At 58.8% G+C, this 19,811-nt stretch overlaps 3 protein-coding genes across 3 annotated transcripts; 1 reads left to right on the top strand and 2 right to left on the bottom strand.

Annotated features, from left to right (window-relative positions):
- Positions 1 to 757: 757 nt before the first annotated feature.
- HSPB7 (heat shock protein family B (small) member 7) lies at positions 758 to 1,896 on the bottom strand. Its single transcript, XM_058039135.1, has 3 exons — positions 1,686 to 1,896; positions 1,468 to 1,601; positions 758 to 1,264 (listed from the first exon to the last, which is right to left on the bottom strand). Exons 1-3 carry the CDS (start codon positions 1,738 to 1,740, stop codon positions 1,079 to 1,081), a joined length of 375 nt encoding a protein of 124 aa, XP_057895118.1. The 5' UTR covers positions 1,741 to 1,896; the 3' UTR covers positions 758 to 1,078.
- A 413-nt stretch (positions 1,897 to 2,309) lies between these two features.
- Positions 2,310 to 7,409, top strand: CLCNKA (chloride voltage-gated channel Ka). The gene is given in 21 exon segments (XM_058039151.1): positions 2,310 to 2,430; positions 2,513 to 2,641; positions 2,739 to 2,867; positions 2,967 to 3,106; positions 3,194 to 3,271; positions 3,373 to 3,451; positions 3,522 to 3,647; positions 3,759 to 3,843; positions 3,912 to 4,013; positions 4,514 to 4,598; positions 4,690 to 4,851; positions 4,930 to 4,999; positions 5,242 to 5,352; positions 5,551 to 5,729; positions 5,731 to 5,765; positions 5,848 to 5,981; positions 6,505 to 6,600; positions 6,665 to 6,759; positions 6,871 to 6,925; positions 6,928 to 6,956; positions 7,371 to 7,409. Coding segments are annotated over 21 exon segments (2,079 nt in total).
- Positions 7,410 to 9,527: 2,118 nt separating this feature from the next.
- EPHA2 (EPH receptor A2) lies at positions 9,528 to 18,764 on the bottom strand. The gene is made up of 16 exons (XM_058039127.1): positions 18,299 to 18,764; positions 17,032 to 17,695; positions 15,874 to 16,029; positions 15,447 to 15,779; positions 15,209 to 15,333; positions 14,679 to 14,838; positions 14,276 to 14,375; positions 14,109 to 14,164; positions 13,905 to 14,030; positions 13,639 to 13,821; positions 13,009 to 13,070; positions 12,691 to 12,900; positions 12,258 to 12,407; positions 11,844 to 12,037; positions 10,703 to 10,858; positions 9,528 to 9,656 (listed from the first exon to the last, which is right to left on the bottom strand). Exons 2-16 carry the CDS (start codon positions 17,651 to 17,653, stop codon positions 9,551 to 9,553), a joined length of 2,739 nt encoding a protein of 912 aa, XP_057895110.1. The 5' UTR covers positions 17,654 to 17,695; positions 18,299 to 18,764; the 3' UTR covers positions 9,528 to 9,550.
- Positions 18,765 to 19,811: the final 1,047 nt, after the last annotated feature.

The raw sequence follows: 19,811 nt of genomic DNA, 5'->3' as shown, positions 1-19,811 counted from the left end.
GGGCGGTTTCCCCATTTCCCTCCGCCTTTCCCCGCACCTCCCTGGGCCAGGGCCGCTAGATGGCAACCAGCGACCGCCGCTGGGCTCCGGGCTGGCTTCGAGCCGGAGCCGCCGCGTTCCTGCCCGGGTCCCGACGGGCGCTGCCCTCCCCGGCTCCCCGAGCCTTCACCACCTCAGCCATCATCGCTTTCGGCCCTTTTTGCCGCAGGGGGATTGCCCTGAGCGCCGTGCCTGGGCCACTGCCAGGCTGCTGCAGGCAGTCACGGGCGGAGCAGCAACACGAGCCGGGCTGTGTAGCCATAAACAGGCGCTGCTGCCCCAGCGGGCGCCTCGCTGTTGTGGGTACACACAGGGACACAGAGCCAGGCCCTTCCTCCCTCAGAACGAGCCCTTCCTCCCCCAGAACGAGCCTTTGGCTCTGGGGCCGGCATCCCGGCCTTGGGGCATCCCCAGGGTGCTGGGTGAGGGTGGGCAAGGGTGGGCGAGGGGAGGAGGAGGAGGAGAAGGGTTTGGTGCCCTTCCAGGTGGGTCGGCAGCCGGACAGCTGAGGGAATGGCTCTGAAATAGAGCTTCGGGGAAGAAATGAGTCACCCCAGGCTGGAAATAAACAGGGCAGCGGGCGCCCGAGCGGCTCCTGGTGCGGGTTTTTGTGGGGATGGCAGAATATCCCTTACAGAGACACCCCTTGGGTCTGAACCTGCGCCCCTTTTTGAGGGTAAAGCATCAGGGAAACGCCAAAAAACGGAGAAGGCGGCAGTCGGACGTTCTCAATAATTTATCCCAAGCTCTATATACAAAGACAAGCTCTGGCAGAGGGTTGGGAAGGGAACCTGGCTCCCGGCAGGACTCTTGGCACGCTGGATCTCCCCCCTCAACACGCGCCAGCTAAAAATTGCCGGAGCTGGGACTCCCCTCCGGAATTTCTCCGCTGGGTGACGGGATGCGTTCAGCACAGGTCTGACCCCACTCTGCAGGGAGCCTTCCCATTCCCTACCCCACATCCCACCGCCTTCCCAAATCACCCATTTAATTAGCGAGGGAGGGAAAGGAGCGGGGGGGAAAGGAGCCCCCCGACCCCTCAGATCTTGATCTCAGTCCGGAAGGTTTGCTGGACGTGCTCGGAGTGCTTGGCCGGCCGGCGCTGAGCCCGGATGGTCAACATCCCATTGTCCCCCAGCGAGGATGACACGGACGTGGGGTCCACATCTTCGGGCAGCTGGCACTTGTGGGTGAAGGTGTTCATGACAGTGCCATCCGTGGCCAACTGGGAGGAAAAAAAGGGTGAAAAGAGGCGATTTTGGGGTGCAAGCAGAATGGGGACTCATTATTCCCCATTATTAATTAATGGTGAATTAAATACTGCTGGGGTTGTGGCTGCAGCTGTTTGGGAATTGGGTGGGAGCTGAGCAGTCCCCACACCCCCAGTGAGGATTTTGGGGGTGAGCAGGGAAGGGAGGGAGCACCCACCTTCTCGGCGTGCACCTCGATCTGGTTGTTGGAGGTGGTGACAATGATGTCCTCGGGCGCGAAGTCGCTGACGTCCACCGTGAACTGATAGGTGTTCCCCAGGGTCTTCACCACGCCCGTGTTACCGGGGCGAGCTGCAGGGCACGGTTTGGGGGGTTCACAACCACAGCTTGCCCAGGATCCCCCCCAAATGCCTCCCGGGTGCGCCCCAAACTCACCTGGGAAGCCCAGGGTCTCCCCGTGGGGCCGGACAAAGCTCCCGAAAAGCTCCATGGAGCCGGCGGGCGAGGGTTTCACCTTCAGCCGCCGCTTGCGCCCACCTGCGACCCCCAGCTCCCGCCGGGGGGATGAGCGGAACCCCCTTCCTCGCTCTCCTGCCGGCGAAGGCGACGCCGGATCGGTTATTTCGGGATATTTCGACTTGACGAGCTTTTTAAAGCCTCGTTAAGGCTCCCGGCCGCCTGCCAGACCTCTCGTAAAACCGGCTAAATTTAGGTCTTGCGCCGGAGACGGTGGAAATTTTTCCCCGCTCCGTTCAACCCCCCCCCAGCTCAACGCCATGGAATGCGATGCCTATTATTAAGGAATAATCACGATAATGAATTAAAATACTTATTAAATCCTCCCCGCCGCGGGATGTACGTTGGGACTGGGAGCTGGAGGGTGGCGGAGGGGGGAGGAAACCCGGCTCGCTCCGGCCCGAGCGGGTCCGTCGGATTCGTCAAGGTCGTTTTTAATGAGCTCGTTTGCAAACTCAGTCGGGCAGCGGAGGCCGAGGCGGGAGGAACGGGTCAGGGGTGCTACAAAAAAAGGGGGTGCGGTCCACCTGAAGCGTCCCCGGGATGGAGCGCCCTGTCCCCAGGGGGCTGCGGGGGGAGAAGGAGGAGGAGGAGGAGGTGGAGAGGGTGCTGGTGTCGGAGCACAGCTGGAGACCCTGCCCCACCGCCCGGAGGAGGGTCCGAGGTGAGACCCCCAACCAAAAAGGGGGATTTTATGGGGGCAGGGGGGGTTTTGGGGGATCAGCACCCTGTTTCCCCGCTCGCAGGGTGCTTGGAGTGGGTGAAGCGGCAGCTGTTCCGCGTTGGGGAGGATTGGTACTTCCTCTTCATCCTGGGGGTGCTCATGGCCACCATCAGCTTCGCCATGGACATCATCGTCGCCAGGCTCTATGCCGGTAACGAGGGGCGCCCCGGGGGCCTTTGGGGGCTCACCGAGAATACGGGGGGGCTCTTTCGGGGGGTGCAGCTCCCCTCCCGACACCTCTCCTCCAGCCCACACGTGGCTGTACCGGGAGATCGGGGACATCGCCGTGCTCAAGTACCTCTCGTGGACCCTGTTCCCCACGGCCATGGCCGCCTTCTCCAGCGGCTTCGCCCAGAGCATCACCCCGCACTCCGGAGGTGAGCCGGCTGCACCCCCACCTCCAGACTCCCCAAAACGCACCCTTGGTAATGGGGGACCCCTAAAATTTGGATCCTGCCCCCCCTCGCCACCGCCAGGCTCCGGCATCCCGGAGCTGAAGACCATCCTGATGGGCGTGGTGCTGGAGGACTACCTGGCCATCCAGAACTTCGGAGCCAAGGTGGTGGGGCTGACCTGCACCCTGACGTGCGGCAGCACCGTTTTCCTTGGCAAAGTGGTGAGGGATCCCCTTCTGAACCCCGAAACCCCGGCGGTTTCAGCCGGTGCCGGGATGGGTGGGGGGCTCAGCGCTGTGTCCCCCCAGGGTCCCTACGTGCACCTCTCCGCCATGGCCGCAGCCTACCTGGGGAAGATGAGGACCACGGTCACGAGGGAATATGAGGTGGGGGTGCCACCACCGCCCGAAAAATGAAGGGAGAGATTTGATTTTACCCCCAAAAAGTTGAGGTTGTGCCTAACCCCCCCCCCCCCCCAACCTCACAGAACAAGTTCAAGCAGCACGAGATGCTGGTGGCAGCTCAAGCCGTCGGGGTGGCCACAGTCTTCGGGGCACCCATCAGCGGTGAGGACCCCCCTAATCCCACCCTGGGCCCCCCTAAACCTCGCCCTGATCCCTTTCCCCGTTTTTCCAGGGGTGCTTTTCAGCATCGAGGTGATGTCCCCCCACTTCGCCGTGCGGGATTACTGGCGCGGCTTCTTTGCTGCCACCTGTGGCGCCTTCATGTTTCGGCTCCTGGCCGTGTTCAACAGCGAGCAAGGCAAGGCAGGCTGGGCAGGATGTGCCCCCTCTTCCCTTTGACCCTCCCCCTGGGACATTTTTGGGGTGCTCACCCCCAAACCCACACCCTCATTCCTGTCCCCCCTGCCAGAAACCATCGCCGCTGTTTTTAAGAGTGACCTCAAGATTGATTTTCCCTTCGACCTCCTGGAGACCTTCTTTTTCCTGATTTTGGGGTACGGAGGGCCCGGTTTTGGGGTGCTGTCTGTGCTCTGCCTGTGCCCTACCTGCCCTGTCCTCACAGGATCATCTGTGGGATCGTGGCCTGTGCTTATCTCTTCTGCCAGCGCTGGATGATGGTGGCCGTCAAGAGGAACCGGCTGACGGCCAAGCTCTTGGCCACTGAGTGTGTACTGGGCGTCTGTCCATCTGTCTGTCTGCACCCTGCACCCGCTGTGTCTGTGTGTCCGTGCTGTGCAGGCTCTGCGTGTCGCTGTGTCCTTCCCATATGCCCGGGGTGTCCCTGTGTCCCTCCCCACATTCACCCTGCGTGTCCCTGTGTCCTTCCCGTATGCCCTGGGTGTCCCTGTGTCCCCCCCATCCACCCTGGGTGTCCCTGTGTCCCTCCCCACATTCACCCTGGGTGTCCCTCTGTCCCCCAGGTGTCCCCCTGTCCCCCCATTCATGCTGGATGTCCCTCTGTCCACCCCATTCACCCAGAATGTCCCTGTGTGCCCCCCTCCCCTCACCCTGTGCATCCATGTGTCCCCCCTCACTGACCCTGGGTGCCCCAATGTCCCCCCATGCACCCTGCCCACTAACCCCATCCACTCTGGGTGTCCCTGGCTCCCTCCCGTGTGTCTGTTTGTCCGTCCCCACGCACTCAGCCCCCGTGTCCCCCTGCAGCAAACCCGTGTACACGGTGCTGGCTGTGCTGCTCCTCGCCTCCATCACCTTCCCGCCCGGGCTGGGCCAGTTCATGGCCTCCAGGGTGAGTGAGGGCACTTGGGGCTCCCTGGGGACCCCAAAATCTCCCAGCGGGGGCTCAGGGTGTCCATTTGTCCGCCTGTCCATCCATCCAGCTCACCATGAAGGAACATCTCATCTCCCTCTTTGACAACCGCACCTGGGGTGTGCTGGCTGCCAACGCCTCGGGGGTGGCCAAGCCTGGGGGGCTCTGGCAGGAGTGGGACCATCCCTCTGCCACCATCTATGGCACCCTGACCTTCTTCCTGCTCATGAAGGTAACCATGGCCCTCCAATCTCCAGCTGTGCCCCCCAACACGGTGTCCCCATGAGGTGACCTCCCCGTGTCCCCCCAGTTCTGGATGCTGATCTTGGCCACCACCCTGCCCCTGCCAGCCGGGTACTTCATGCCCATCTTCATCTATGGTGAGTCAGGGGCTGGGGGGAACATGGGGGGACAGCCAGGTGTGGCTGGGTGCAGGGGTTCATTCAGCCCTTGGGTGGGATACTGGGGGAGTACCCAGCTCTGGAGGGGGGTACATCCAGTCTGCGGGGTACAGGGGAGGCATGCAGCTCTGGGACAGCTGCAGGAGGGTGGTCACCTCTCCCTCCACCATTCTGGGGGGGCTCCAGGGGTCTCCCCACCTTCCCTCCTCCCCCAATTTTAGGAGCAGCCATCGGGCGCCTGATAGGAGAGGTGGTGGCCCTGCTCTTCCCACGGGGGCTCCATTCAGAAGGACCCCCACGGCCCATTATTCCTGCTGGCTACGCCCTGGCTGGTGAGTCTGGGGGTGGGGGAGACACCCCCACGGGCAGGGAGACACCTCCACGGGCAGGGGGACACCCCCACGGGCAGGGGGACACCCCCACGGGCAGGGGACACCCCCCACGGGCAGGGGGACACCCCCACGGGCAGGGGGACACCCCCACGGGCAGGGAGACACCCCTCCCCATCCCCTGACCCCGCTCCCCGCCAGGCGCGGCCGCGTTCGCGGGCTCGGTGACCCACGCGGTGTCCACGGCCCTGCTGGTGTGCGAGGCCACCGGGCACCTGGACCACCTCCTGCCCACCGTGCTGGCCGTGCTGGTGGCCAACGCCATCAGCCAGAAGAACCAACCGTCCTTCTACGACGCCGGCATCATCGTCAAGAAGCTGCCCCTACCTGCCCCCCATCCGCAGCCGGCACATCGCGTAAGCCCCCGCCCCAAACCCCGAGTTTTGGGGGCATTCTCCAGGAAATGATGGAAATTTGGGGGGGTTTTGTGTTCTCCAGCTCCTACCGAGTGGTGGTGGAGGAGTTCATGGAGCGCCGGGTGGTGGCTTTGGCCAAGGGGGACGGGTTCCAGGAGGTGCTGGTGGCCTTGGATGCCTCTGCTGACGCTGAGTACCCCGTGGTGGAGAGCACAGGTGAGATGTGGGACCTGGGGGGTCGCTGTCCCCATGGGGGGTGGCCAGCGAGTCCCTGGCCCTGTGGTGGCCCTTCTGTGTCTCTTCATACTGTCCCCATAGTGTCCCTCCAGTGCCCACTTGATATTCCCCTGCCATCTCCATGCCTTGCCCACGCTGTCCCTATGGGGTGTCCCTGCAGTGTCCCCATACTGCTCTTATGGTGCCAGGCTGTCCCATTCCCATTGGTGTCCACATGTTGTGCCCTCAATAGTGCCATGGTGCCACTGTAGTATTCCCATCCCGTCCCCACGGTGTCCCCATGCCATTCCCATCCTGTCCCCACGGTGTCCCCATGCCATTCCCATACCGTCCCCATGGTGTCCCTGTGGGGTGTCCCCTCGATATTCCCATACTGTCCCCATACCATCACCCTGCTGTCCCCATGGGATGTCCCCTTAGTGTCCCCAGTACCTCCCCCTGTTATTCCCATACTGTTCCCTTGGTGTCCCCCTGGCACTCCCACACTGTCCCCTCTCTCCAGGGTCCCCCACTCTGGTGGGCACCGTCAGCAGATCCCAGCTGGTCACCTTCCTCCAGAGCCACAAGCACCCTCAGGCCCCACAAGGGGAGAAGGTAAATGGGGTGGAGGCACCCTACCACACCCAAAAAACTGCTTTTCCACCCCAAAATTACCATGTCACCTTCCACAAGCTGGCCGCGGTGGGGGACACTCGGGGACGACTGCACCATCGAGCCCATCATGCTCCAGTTCTCTCCATGGACCTCCCTGCACCAGGTCTGGGGGCTGTGAAATGTGTCCTGAGAGTCCCCCCAGGTCTGTGTCACACTGAGGGGACACGGCGAGGGGTGGCTTTGTTCCCACGTGTCCCTGTTGTCCTTCTCCCAGGCCTATCACCTCTTCCAGATGCTGAAGCTGCAGCGAGTCTTTGTCACCCGCTCTGGGAGCTGGTGGGAGCCGTGAGCAGGGCAGAGGTGAAAAGGGGGGAAGGAAAAGGGGGAAGGAAAAGGGGGGGAGGAAAAGGGGGGGAAGGAAAAGGGGGGGAAGGAAAAGGGGGGGAAGGAAAAGGGGGGGAAGGAAAGGAAAAGGGGGGGAAGGAAGGAAAAGGGGGGAAGGAAAGGAAAAGGGGGGAAGGAAAGGAAAAGGGGGGGAAGGAAAGGAAAAGGGGGGGAAGGAAAGGAAAAGGGGGGGAAGGAAAGGAAAAGGGGGGGAAGGAAAGGAAAAGGGGGGGAAGGAAAGGAAAAGGGGGGGAAGGAAAGGAAAAGGGGGGGAAGGAAAGGAAAAGGGGGGGAAGGAAAGGAAAAGGGGGGCAATGAGGGGAGAAGGGGAAGAAAGGAGAAGGTAAAGTGGGGGAGAGCCCCTGTCCCACCCCCTCTGTCCCCTTCCAGCTGCGGAGAGCAATTGAGGACCTCGCCAACCCCAAGTGATGGCGTTTTGGGACCACAGGGGACCCCTCCCCACCGACATCCCCCATGAAAAGAGGGGGAGTCCTGACCCCCCCAGCGGTGTGGGGGGTCTGGGCTGGGCCATCAGTTGTGCATTAAACCATCGACCCATCAGTGCCTCCTCCTCTTTCTCCTCTTCCTCCTGCCGGTTTCTTTTGGGGACGCCACCCACTCCCAAACCCAACAACAACACTTAAAACCACCCAAATCACCCCAAAACTGCCTAGGACGTGCACTGAAGCGCCCCAGTCTCTGTGACACCTCCTGTGCCCCCCTTCTAAAATTACCAGCAAATAATTATCCTCATTTTAATTACTGCAATTAATCAGGGGGGTGGGTGTTTAGTGACCCCAAAATCCAGGGGGAATGGGGGGCCCGAGTCCCCGCTGCTCTTCGGTGCCCCCGGACCTGGGGCACAGCGGGTTTGGGCGGCGCATCGGGCGCTAACGAAGCCGTAATTAAGCCTGAGGGGTTAATTAGGCGTGGCGGGGCAGGTTGGGCAGGGCGGGCATGCCCGGGCCCGGCGCAGGACGGGGTGAAGCGGGGTCAGCGCCAGGGAGACACCCCAAAAGTGGGGCAGGAGCTGGGCTGGGCTCCGGGCTGGGCACACGGGAGACCGGGGGGTGCCAGAGCCAGCACGGGGTGTCCCCGCGATCCAGCCCAGCCCGGGGTGTCCCCCTGCTTTCCCGGGGTGTCCCCCCCTATCCGGCCACTCCCGGGGTGTCCCCCCTATCCAGCCCCTCCCAGGCACCTCCGGACTTTGAGCCGCGATCGCGGCCGGGGCTGAGCCCGACGGACTCACGACACCCATAGGACAAAGTCCCCCCGAACGGGGTGAAAATCCCCCAAACCCGCGGCTTTCGCAGCGCGATGTTGGTCCGCCCTCACCTCCCACCCATCCCTTATTATGGTTTTAGGGCAGAAAAAAAATGTCAAACCCCTTTTTTTTCCGGCGTTTTCCTACCCAGTCATTTGCAGGCTCCGGGCAGCCGGCGCGGCCGGGCTTTGGCTTCGGGGAGCGGCGGGGGATGAAAAGGCCAAAATTCCTCCTGGGTTTTGCTGGGGAAAGGGGCCCTGGATGGGAAACGCTCCCGGAGCCCTGTGAAACCCCTTAAAATCCCTGAGAACCCCCTAAAAACTGTAAACCCCTTTAAAAAACCCTCTTTAACTCAATTTAAACCTCTTTAAAAATCCTCTTTAACCCATTTAAACCCCCATTAAAACCCCTAAACCCTCTCACTTTAAACCCCCCTAAAACTCCCTAAAATAAACCCCTCAAAAAACATTAAGCCTCCCTAAAAAATAACTTAAAACCCCTTTAAAGCCCCCAACCCCCCCCGATAACTCCTTAAAAAACCTTAAAATGCCTAAAACTCTCAAAACTTCAAACCTCCTTAACTCCCCCTTAATGCACCCCAAAACCTTTAAAAATCCTTAAAACACCTTAAGAAAACCCTTTAAAACCCTCTTACAATCCCCTTTAAATGCCCTTAAACTCCCTAAAATCTAGGGAGAACTCCCTCTCTTTGTCCCCCAAATTCCCTCATTCTCTGTGAACCAGTGGGAAAACACAATATTCTAGAAAACCAAAAAGCACATATTTTTATTCAAAACCCCACAAAAATCCCCATAAATCTATGAAAAAAAGGGGGGGGGGGGAAGCATCTGAGCTGGGTTTTTAAAATTTCCCCCTTTTTTTCTCTCCCAAACCGACACGACCTTTAATTCCTCACAATAAATATACAAAAATAGAATAAATTAGGTTAAAAAATACAAGGCAACACTGGCAGATCAGCAATAAAGGGCAAACAAATACACCCAAAAACCTGGTGGGAGAGGAATAAATAGGGAGAAAAAAAGCAAAAATAAATCAGTTTTGGGACTGAGCCCTTTTTTTCTTGAAATGTGGGGGGAAAATAAGAAAAAAAATCCTTCCCCCAGTTCCAAACAAGCTTGAAATTCCATTTTTTTTAGGGGAGAGGGAAGGGGCAGCACCCATTTCATCCCCAGGCGCGGGGACAAGATCAATAACACTATAAAAAAAAAACCTTAATAATTACAGAAATAATAAATAACCCCTCGGGGAGGAGGGGGGGTTGATGTGGAGTTTTGGGGGTGGGGGGTCAGCCTGGGGTCCCCCCAGCTCCTGCCTGCTCCTGCAGCCCCAGCAGGCTGTAGGCAATGCGCTTCTGGTGGCCCGGCAGCCGCACCCCGATCCGCTTGATGTCCCTGGGAAGGGGAACGGGAGAACACGGAGTGAGGAATGGGGTCAGGAATGGGGGAATGGGGCTGGAGACACCACAGACACAGCCTGGGATTGGGGGGAGCCAGGAGCAGCATCCTTGGGAGGGTGGGGATGGACATGGCTCATCCCCAGGGATGGATGGATGGATGGATGGATGGATGGATGGATGGATGGATGGATGGATGGATGGATGGATGGATGGATGGATGGATGGACATAGCTAACCCCAAGGGATGGATGGACATGGCTCATCCCAAGGGATGGACAGATGGACATGGCTTATTCTGGGGGATGGATGGATGGATGGATATGGCTCATCTCGATGGGTGGATGGACATAGCCAAGGCATGGATGGACATGGCTCCTCCCAAGGATGGATGGACATAGCTAACCCCAAGGGATGGATGGACATGGCTCATCCCAAGGTGATGACATGGGCATGGTGTATTCTGGGGGATGGATGGATGGGTGGATGGACACTGCTCATCCTGAGAGATGGATGGATGGACATAGCTCAGTCAAGGGATGGATGGACATGGCTCATCCCAAGGGAAGGATGGATGGATGGATGGATGGATGGATGGATGGATGGATGGATGGATGGATGGATGGATGGATGGATGGATGGATGAATGGATGGGGCTCATCCCGGGGGATGGAGGGATGGAGGGAATGGAGACATGGCTTATCCCAGGGGATGGATGGATGGATGGACTGACATGACTCATCCCGAGGGATAGACAGACTGACATGGCTCATCCCAAGGAATGGATGGACACAGCTCATCTCAAGGGACAGATGGACAGATACAGCTCATCCCGGCCTCTCCAGCCAAGGAACATCTAATTTTATCCCATCCCTCGGGCCACCAAGGCCACGGAAGTGGTTTCCGTTCCCAGCACATCTCTGTCCCTTGGGAGTTGGTGGGGAGGGGATGGGGACAGTGTGGGGACACATCCTTGGGACAGCAGGGGAGTGGTGTGAGGACAGCAGGGGAGTGGTGTGGGGACAGCATGGGGACAGGACTCACTCGCTGGTCATCTGCAGGACCTTCTCGATGGTGCTGTAGCCCGAGGCCATGAAGGTCTCGGTGTACTGGGGCATGCGGATGGACTCCAGCCACTCCGGGACCGAGCGGAACGGGACGCCCTCGGAGCCGCTGGTGCTGGGCAGCCGGATGGACACCCTGCAGAAAATGAGGCAAAAATAGAAAAATTCAATAAAAGTGACGCAGAAATTCAAGGCTGGAAGAGCCATGTGAAAACAGAAGGGCGTGGAAGTGATGCAGAAAGGAAATGATGCAAAAAATGATGCAGGAATGGAGGGGTGTAACAAAATAATGTGAAAATAGGAAGATGCAAAAAACAATGTGAAAATGAGAAGGTGCAAAGAATGACACAGAAAGGTGAGGACACAAAAATATTGCAGAAATTAAACAAGGCAAAAAATTATGCAGGAATGAAAGGGTGGCAAATAGAGATGCAAAAGTGGAAGGATGGAAAAATAACATGAGTTGAAAAGATGCAAAAAATAATGTGAAAATGGAAAGATGAGAAATTCTGTGTAAATGGAAAAAGGAAAAAATAATGCCAAAAACTGGAAGGATGCAAAAATAGCACAGAAATTAAATGGTGCAAAAAGTGATGTGAAAGTGGAAGGTTAAATCAATGATGCAGAAATGGAAGGATGTGAAAAATGATATGAAAATGGAAAAACAATGCAGAAATGGGAAGATGCCAAAAAATAAATGCAAAAATGAGATGATGAAATTGTGATGCAGAAAATGAGATGCTGGAGAAAGAGGAAATGTGAAAATGGGGACATACCAAAAAATGATGCAGAAATGCAGATGCCAGAAGCAACAAGGGAGTGCAGAGATGCAAAACTCAACCCAAAACAGCACCATGAGAGTGCAAAAAATGATATAAGACACAAAGATGTGCAAGAATCAGAGAATCCCAGGCTGGTTTGGTTGGGAGGGACCTTAGAGCCCACCCCATTCCATCCCTGCCATGGGCAGGGACACTTTTCACTATCCCAGGAGTCTCCAAGTCCTGTCCAGCCTGGCCTTGGACACTGCCAGGGATCCAGGGGCAGCCACAGCTGCTCTGGGCAACTTCTCCCCTCCTTCTTCTTGCCTCCCACCCCATCCTGGCACTCTCTACACTCACCGGGGGTCGAAATCTGCCAGTGCCTTGAGGGAGTCGGGGGCGCGGATGAGTTTGTCGAGGATGCTGACGATGTCGGGGAATTTGGGGCGCCGGCAGCGCTCCTGCTGCCAGCACTGCATCATCAGCTGGTAGATGGCCGAGGGACAGTCCAGCGGCGCCGGGAGGCGGAAGCCCTCGTTGATGGCCTTCATCACCTACGAGGAGGAGGAGGAGGGTCAGGAATGGTCCACCCACAAAGGTGTTCATTCACAGAATCCCAGAATAGTTTGGGTTGGAATGATTTTAAACTCATCTCATTGCAGCCCCTGCCCTGGGCAGGGACACCTTCCACTGTCCCAGGTTGATCCCAGCCTTGTCCCACCTGGCCTTGAATGTCTCCCAGAACACTGGTGGTGGTGGAGGGTGGGCTCTCACCTCATGGTTGGAGAGCTCCCAGTAGGGCCGCTCGCCGTAGGACATCACCTCCCACATGACGATGCCGTAGCTCCAGACGTCGCTGGCAGAGGTGAACTTGCGGTAGGAGATGGCTTCGGGTGCTGTCCAACGGATCGGGATCTTCCCGCCCTACAGCGACATTGGGGTCAACCCTGCACCCCCAAAAAACCACCCGACCTTGTTCAACCCCCCCAACATGGCCACCATGGTTCACTATCATCCTCCTTCTTCAACCACCCCAACATGACCAACCATGATGGACAATCACCCACCTTGTTCAACCACCCCAACATGGCCACCATGATGGGCAATCACCCACCTTGGACAACCACCCCAACACAACCAACCACCCCCTCACCTTGGCCATCCAGCCACCCCTCCCTGGCCACCACCCCGCTGCAGTGACACTCACGCTGGTGGTGTAGGTGGCTTCAGGGTCATCTTCCAGCACCCTCGAGAGCCCGAAATCGGACACTTTGCACACCAGGTTGCTGTTCACCAGGATGTTCCTGGCAGCCAGGTCCCGATGGACGTAATTCATGTTGGCCAAGTACTTCATGCCGGCGGCGATGCCCCTCAACATCCCCACCAGCTGGATGATGCCAAATTCACCTTCTTTTTCCTGGGAAAAGGGGAGAATCCAGCCTGGAATCCACCTGTTGTCCCACCTCCCTTGATGGGTGTTGGAGGTTCCACCACCCTGTGGTTGTTGCCACCACGTGTCACCTACCCTCAAGAATTTATCCAGTGCCCCGTTCTCCATGTACTCTGTGATGATCATGAAGGGCTTGTCTGTACAAAAGAAAGACCTCAAAATAGGTAAAAACACCAAAAATATCCCTCCAAGCCCCCAAAAAGTCACCACCCTAAAATCTCTAAACCTCCCACAAGTCCTCCCAAAATCCTTAAACCCCCAAATGCCCAATGCCCCTCAAAAAAACCCCAACCCCTCAAAAATTACAAAAAAACCCCAACCACCCCCAAAACCCAAACCCTACCAATTCTCCCCAAAAACTCCAGACCCCCAACTCCCCAAAAAGTCACCTCCGTTAAACATTCCCAAAACAACAGTAAAGTTTCAAACCCCTTACAGACCCCAATAAACCCCAATAGCCAAAACCCCAAAATAACTCCCCCAGCTCCTCCTAAAATCCCCTAACCTCCCCATTAAACTTCCCAAATAAACCTGAATTTCTTCCCCAGAAAAATCCCCAACCTCATCCCTCAAAAAGACACAAGTCCCCCAAATTCCTCTTTGCACCGTTGCTCAAAGCACCTTATTTTTATAACTCTTTTTCGGGTGTTTTGCTGGGAAATTGGGGTGTTTTTTTTGTGGGGACAGGACACAGAGGACACTCACACTTGGAGACAACGCCCTCGAGGCGGATGATGTTGTGGTGGCAGAACTGTCCCATGATGGTGGCCTCGCTCAGGAAGTCCACGCGCTGCTTCTCCGTGTACCCCACCTTCAATGTCTTGATGGCCACTGGCACCTCCTTCCTGCCACGCTTCAGGGTACCCTTGTACACCTCCCCAAATTCACCTGCTCCAAAAAACATGGGCACCTTTAGCCCCCCTGTCCCACCCTGATTTTGGGGTGTCTCTGGGGGGGACAAAGCCACGCACCAGCACCGATGACCTTCTGGCGGGTGATGAAGGATGGAGGGATCTCGGTGGTGAACTTGAGCATGGCTTGGTTGGGGTCTTCGTAAGTGTGGGGGTCAACGTAGGTCTTGAGGGGCTTCAGCTGGTCTGGAGGTGTCAAGGAGAAGGTCAGCACCCCTGTCATCCCCTACCCATCCCTGTTGTCCCCACTGTCCCATGGCTCACCTGACTTGGAGAAGTAGACATCCTCAGCAGATTGGCGTGGCCGTGACCTCTTCCTCCTGCAGAAAAGCAGCATTTTATCCCAAAAGATCATCCCCCGGCCGTATTTGGTGGTGGGACAACAACATTTTGGGGTTTTTGGGAGGTTTTAGGAGGGTTTGTCCCCTTACCGCCGGAGGATGAAGAGGAGAGTGACCAAGAGGAAGACGACAAAGACAACACCAGCGATGCTGCCAGCGATGACAGTGGCTGATGCCATGGCCTCGGAACCTGTGGGGACCATCCAGGTGAGACCTACACCCCCTGGAGCACCAACATCTCACTCCTGACACCCCCTGGAGCCCCCACCACCCACTCCTGACACTCCCTGGAGCCCCCAACCCGCACTCCTGACACCCCCTGGAGCACCAACACCCCACTCCTGACACTCCCTGGAGCACCAACACCCCACTCCTGACACCCCCTGGAGCCCCCACCCCGCACCCCTGACACCCCCTGGAGCACCAACACCCCACTCCTGACACCCCCTGGAGCCCCCACCCCGCACCCCTGGCACCCCCAGCCCCTCCTCACCCTCAGGCAGGGTCTCGAACTCGTGCTGGGGGCTGAAGGCCCCGTGGCCATCAGCAGTGAGGGCCTGGACCCGAACCACGTAGGCGGTGCCTGGGGACAGCTTGGGCAGGGTGACAGAGGTGCCCTCGCAGCGCAGCACTGAGTAGCTGTTCTCATCCACCTGGGGACACGGCAGGGTGACATTAGGGTGACACGCAGGGAGGGGTGGCACGGGTGGGGCAAAGATGACATGATGTGGGGACGTGACATGGATGGGGCAGGGATGGAGGTGACATGGATACAGGGATGAACATGGGAGGGACACGGATGGAAGCAAGGATAGAGGTGACGTGGATGGAGGGATGACATGGATGGAGCAGGGATGGAGGTGACAGGGATGGGGACAAGGATGGAAGGTGGTGTGGATGGGGTGCTGATGTGGCTCAGGGCAAGGATGGAGGGATGACGTGGATGGAGATTGCATCGACAGAGCTGACACAGCTGGGGGCAAGGATGGAGGTGAAACAGATGGAGGTGTCAGGCTGTGTCACCTTCTTGCTGTAGGTGACCTCGTACTTCCAGACCCGACTCTGCTGCCGCAGTGGCACCGTCCAGGACAGGACCAGGCTGGTGGCCGTCCGTCCATCCAGGCTCACCGATGTCACCCGGGGAGGCTCTGTTGTGGGGACACAAAGGGACGTCACTGAGGTGTTCCCATGGGGGACAGGGACACCACAGATGTGTCCCCACTATGGAGGGAAGGTGTGGGAGCTGCCAGTGTCCCCTCACCTGTCTGGTTGACGCTGATGGTGGCGCTGGCCACGCTGCGCTGGTGGCTGGAGGGGGACACCCCGTTGCGGGCCTCCACGGTGAAGGTGTAGTTGACGTGTGGCTCCAGGTCGGTGACAGTGACCTCCGTCCCCGTGAGCCCCTGGGGGGGCTGTGAGAAGCGGACCCCCCCGTCGCAGGGCCGGCACTCGCCGCTCTCGGGCCAGCACTGCTCGCAGCTGACGCTGTAGGTGACGTCCTCGCGGCCACCGGGGTCGGCCGGGGGGGCCCAGCGCAGCTGCACCGCGGCCCCCAACCCCAGGGCTGTGACAGCCTGTGGGGGTGAGGGGGGACCTGCAGGGGCACAGGGCGGGGTCAGGGGACAGGGTGGTTCTGTGTCACCTCAGTGAGGTGACATCACAGTGTCCTCTCTAAAGAGGTGACTTACGGGTGCAGGGATGCTCCGGGGGATCCTCAGGGGCCCGGAAAAATCCGTCCTCACATGGGCAGGTGGCGGCAGCAGCTGGGGCAGGCAGGGTGTTGGAGGGACAGGGCTGGCAGCCCCCCGAGGACACTGCGGCCTTGAAGGTGCCAGGGGGACAAGCTGGGGGGGGACACACAAGGTGACACTGGTGAGATCCCAAATCCTGCTCCCCATCCAGGGGATCAGCACATGGCAGGTGGGGGGGGAAGCACCCCCACAAGCACCCAGAGAGGAGTTATAGGGAGTTTGCCACATTTTGCAGCTTCTTTATTATTGGGGAGCCCCTCCCAAAACCACCCCCGTCCTGGCTGAGCCCTGCTGCACTCACTGCATTAGTGGTGGTGCAGGGGAATGATCCAGGATGGAGAATTTTAGGGTATTTAATCTTATTTTGCAGCTGCTACTCTATTTACTTTTTGCTACTTTGCATTGCTACTTTAGAGTAGCAATTGAACAATGCTTTGTATTGCTACTGTAAAGTATTACTACTTTATTTTACTTTATTATTACTACTGGGATCCCCCCAGCCCACCCTTCACCTGTCTGAGCTCTCACTACAGTGGTGATGCTGAAAGGTGAGGATCCAGGGCTGGGAATTTTGGAGACAAAACCTCATTTCTCCAACCCTGAATCTGGAATTTTTCAGGCATTTCACCTCATTTTTGCAATCACTGCCCCACCTATCGCTTTAGTTTAAGATTTTCTAAGCCTTCTAATGTTAACATTTTTGTAGTGAGCTTTCTCACACACTTTCTGTAAATAACTCATTGTTTTGCATTCTTTTATGAAAAAAGAGAAAGTCAATAGACTGTTAGTGGAGGGTGGCACTGTCACCCTCCAATCCGCTGTCACTCTTAGAAAACTATCAATGTTGGAGTCAGAAAATAAACTTCCCTTTTTTCCTCACCTTGAAAACAGCAGTGGTTTTTCTTTACCTTGAAACAAGCAGCGCGCTTGTGCTCTTTTGTGTCCTATCGTGACACCCCACCCCTCTCTCAGCTAAGCCCTTCCACAATCCACTCAAGGCTAAGGATTGGGAATTCTGGGGCCAACCCTCTTCCCTCCCAGGCACACACCAAGCTGTCCCATCCTTACCACCCCTCAGCTTAGCCCAGTCCCTACCTTGGCAGGTGTCTCCCAGGCTCTGGAAGCCGGCCCGGCACAGGCACTCCCCGATGGGCACGAGCCACTCGCCGTCGGCGTTGCAGTGCAGGGCGGGCGCCTGCTCGGCCACGGCCTCGGCCACGCACGAGCCCCGCACCTCGGCCAAGGTCTGCGAGTCGGCGCCGGCCACGGTCTCCGGGAACCGCGCCATGCCCCGCACCACGGCCGGGCAGCGCTTGTAGTACACGCGCACGGAGAGCAGCGCCACGCAGGCGCCCAGGTCCTGGAAGGCCAGGTAGAAACCCTTCCTGCGCAGCGGCCCCACCGAGCGCACCTCCACGTTGAGCTTCACGTTGCGGGCGGCGAAATCCTCCTGCACGGTGATCTCGTCCGGGGCGATGGTGTCGATCTTCTTGAACTGGCGCTTCTGGAAGTTGGTGCCGTAATCCACGTCGGACTCGGCGTAGTAGAGGTTGAAGGTCTCCTTGCAGGAGCCGCCGCCGGCCGTGGGGAAGCTGTTGCAGTCGCGCACGGTGAACTGCAGCTCGATGAAGATGCGCTGGGCCACGCCGCGGTAGATCCAGTTGGTGCGGAGCCAGTTCTCCTGCTCGCCCTCCAGGACGTTGCACACGGAGTACATGTAGATCAGGGAGTCGTTGAGGACGTTCTGCAGCTGGTCCCACTGTCCCCAGAGACAGAAATGGGGCTATGGAGGGGAACTGAGGCACTGTCCCCAAGGATGGGTTTGTCCCCGTCTTGTTCCCCCTGTCCCCATCCCCATGGAGGTCCCCAGACACGTCCCAGAGGTGTCCAACCCCGTGGGTGTTCTCACGTCCATCCCCATGGGTGTTCCTGTTCCCATGGAGGGCTGCAGCCCAGATCCAGTGGAGTCTCCAACCCCATAGGTGTCCCCATGTCCATCCCCATGGGTGTTCCTGGTCCCATGGAGGGCCGCAGCCCAACTCCAGTGGAGGTCTCCAACCCACAGGTGTCCCTGTCCCTATGCCCATGGAGATCCTCATGACCGAGGGATGTTCCTATGGAGGTCCCTCTCTACAGATGCTCCTGTCCCCATTCCCATTAATGCCCCCAGGCCCATCCCCGTGGATGTCTCTATTGCCATGGAGGTCCCCATCTGCCCCCCCCATGGATGCCCTCATGCCCATTCCTGTGAAGGTCCCCAGGATGTCCTTGTCCCATCCCCATGGAGCTCCCCCATGGCTGTCCCCATTCCCCATCCCAGAGCCGGCCAGCAGGGCCGGATGCCGGATCCATGGGTGCTCACCCCTTTTCCATAGGGATGGGTGAGCCAGCCCAGCTCCCCATGTGCCTTGGCGAAGTCCAGCAGCACCACTGTGGGAGAGGAGAGAGGACAGGGACGTCAGCAGATGCCACCAGGACCTGCAGGTGCCACCAATACACCCCTCTGGCCCTTGGATGCTGGTCCCCCAGGACCCACAGACAACCCCATAGAAGTCCCCAGGATGTGCAAACACTCCTGGGATCCACAGATGTCCCCAAAATTCATGGATGTCCTGGGCACCCACAGATATCCCTGGGGCCTGTGGATGCCATCAGGACCCACAGACATCCCACCAGGATCCCTGGATGTCCTGGGCACTCACAGACATCCCTGGAACCCACAGATGCCAGCCAGGAGGTTCCATGGATGTCCTCAAGACTCCTGGATACCCCCAGGACCCACGGATCCACCCCATTTCCATAGACGTCCCCAAGAGCCACAGATGTCCCCAGGACCTCCAAACAGTCCCGGTCCCCACAGGTGTCCCCTGGACCCACGGACCCCCGTTCCCGGCAGATTCCGCTGGACGAAGCCCCCCGGGGCCGCCCGCAGAGGCGGGGAAGCCGCGGGGCCCGGCGGGACCTGCCCTGGCACGCCGAGGGCGGCGGCCGGATCCAGCGCCGGGAGAGGAAGAGGAGGAAGAGGAGGCCGGGGAGGGAGCGGGGCCCCCCGGTGAATCACCCCCCAGGAATGTGCCCGGACGCCCGGGTTCAGCGGGAGATGGGTCCGGCGGGACGGGGCCATTTCGGGACGGACGTGCCCCCCCAGCTGCCACGGCTGAGCACGGACGGGCTCGGGAGGGTCAGGCCTGGGGAGGGGTGGGGGGACCCCAAGAGCTGCCGGGGGGGAGGCGGGTGGCTGCAGCGCCCCCCCCGCGCCGTGCCCGAGCTCAGGAAGGATGCCGGGGCGGATATCCCGGTTTTCCTGAGGCTGGAATTCCCCCCCGCGAGCCTCCGGAGAGCGGAAAGCTGCCGGAGCCAGGGCCGGAGCGGGCGGGGGTTCCCCGCCGGTGCCCCCGCGGTGGCTCTGGGGACGGTCCCGGGGCCGGGGCTGCTCCAGGGACAGTGCCGGGGCCGCAGCCCCGTCCCGGGAGTCACCTGTATCCACCGCCGCCACCACCATCATCATCATCATCAAATTCTCCGTCGCCTTCGTCACCCAGCCACGGCCGCCCCCACCTCCAGTGCCACCAACCCTGTCGCCACCGTCAGCGCCACCCCCGTCCCATTCCCAATCCCATTCCGGCTGCATCCTTGTCCCTGTCCCCTGCCCTAACCTCGTTCCCATCCCAATCTTTGTCTGAATCCGAATTAAATTCCCCCAGTGAACCCCAATCCCATCCCCTTCACTCCCATTCCAATCCCATCCCAATCTCACCCTTAACAAGAATCCCAATCCCAAAATTATTCCCAACCCATCCCCTCCCCATCCTCATCCCCTCCCCAATCTCGATCTGAACCCCAGTCATAATCCCAAAACTGATCCCATCCCAGTC

This window comes from Melospiza georgiana, chromosome 22 (assembly GCF_028018845.1).
Source record: "Melospiza georgiana isolate bMelGeo1 chromosome 22, bMelGeo1.pri, whole genome shotgun sequence".
In the NCBI taxonomy this organism is placed as follows: Eukaryota; Metazoa; Chordata; class Aves; order Passeriformes; family Passerellidae; genus Melospiza; species Melospiza georgiana.
Note: the sequence above shows the minus strand (reverse complement) of the source record. Positions and strands in the feature narration are given on the sequence as shown.

Bases quoted from the DNA above. Each gene is read 5' to 3' on its own strand.
- HSPB7 (XM_058039135.1), bottom strand. From the start codon at position 1,740: ATGGAGCTTTTCGGGAGCTTTGTCCGGCCCCACGGGGAGACCCTGGGC. The intron at 1,602-1,685 runs GTGAGTTTGGGG...CGTGCCCTGCAG, and splicing joins GGAGACCCTGGGCTTCCCAG to CTCGCCCCGGTAACACGGGC. The intron at 1,265-1,467 runs GTGGGTGCTCCC...TTTTCCTCCCAG, and splicing joins TCGAGGTGCACGCCGAGAAG to TTGGCCACGGATGGCACTGT.
- EPHA2 (XM_058039127.1), bottom strand. From the start codon at position 17,653: ATGTACTCCGTGTGCAACGTCCTGGAGGGCGAGCAGGAGAACTGGCTC. The intron at 15,780-15,873 runs GTAAGTCACCTC...GTGCCCCTGCAG, and splicing joins CCCGGAGCATCCCTGCACCC to GTCCCCCCTCACCCCCACAG. The intron at 14,165-14,275 runs GTAAGGGGACAA...GCTTTTCTGCAG, and splicing joins CTCCTCTTCATCCTCCGGCG to GAGGAAGAGGTCACGGCCAC.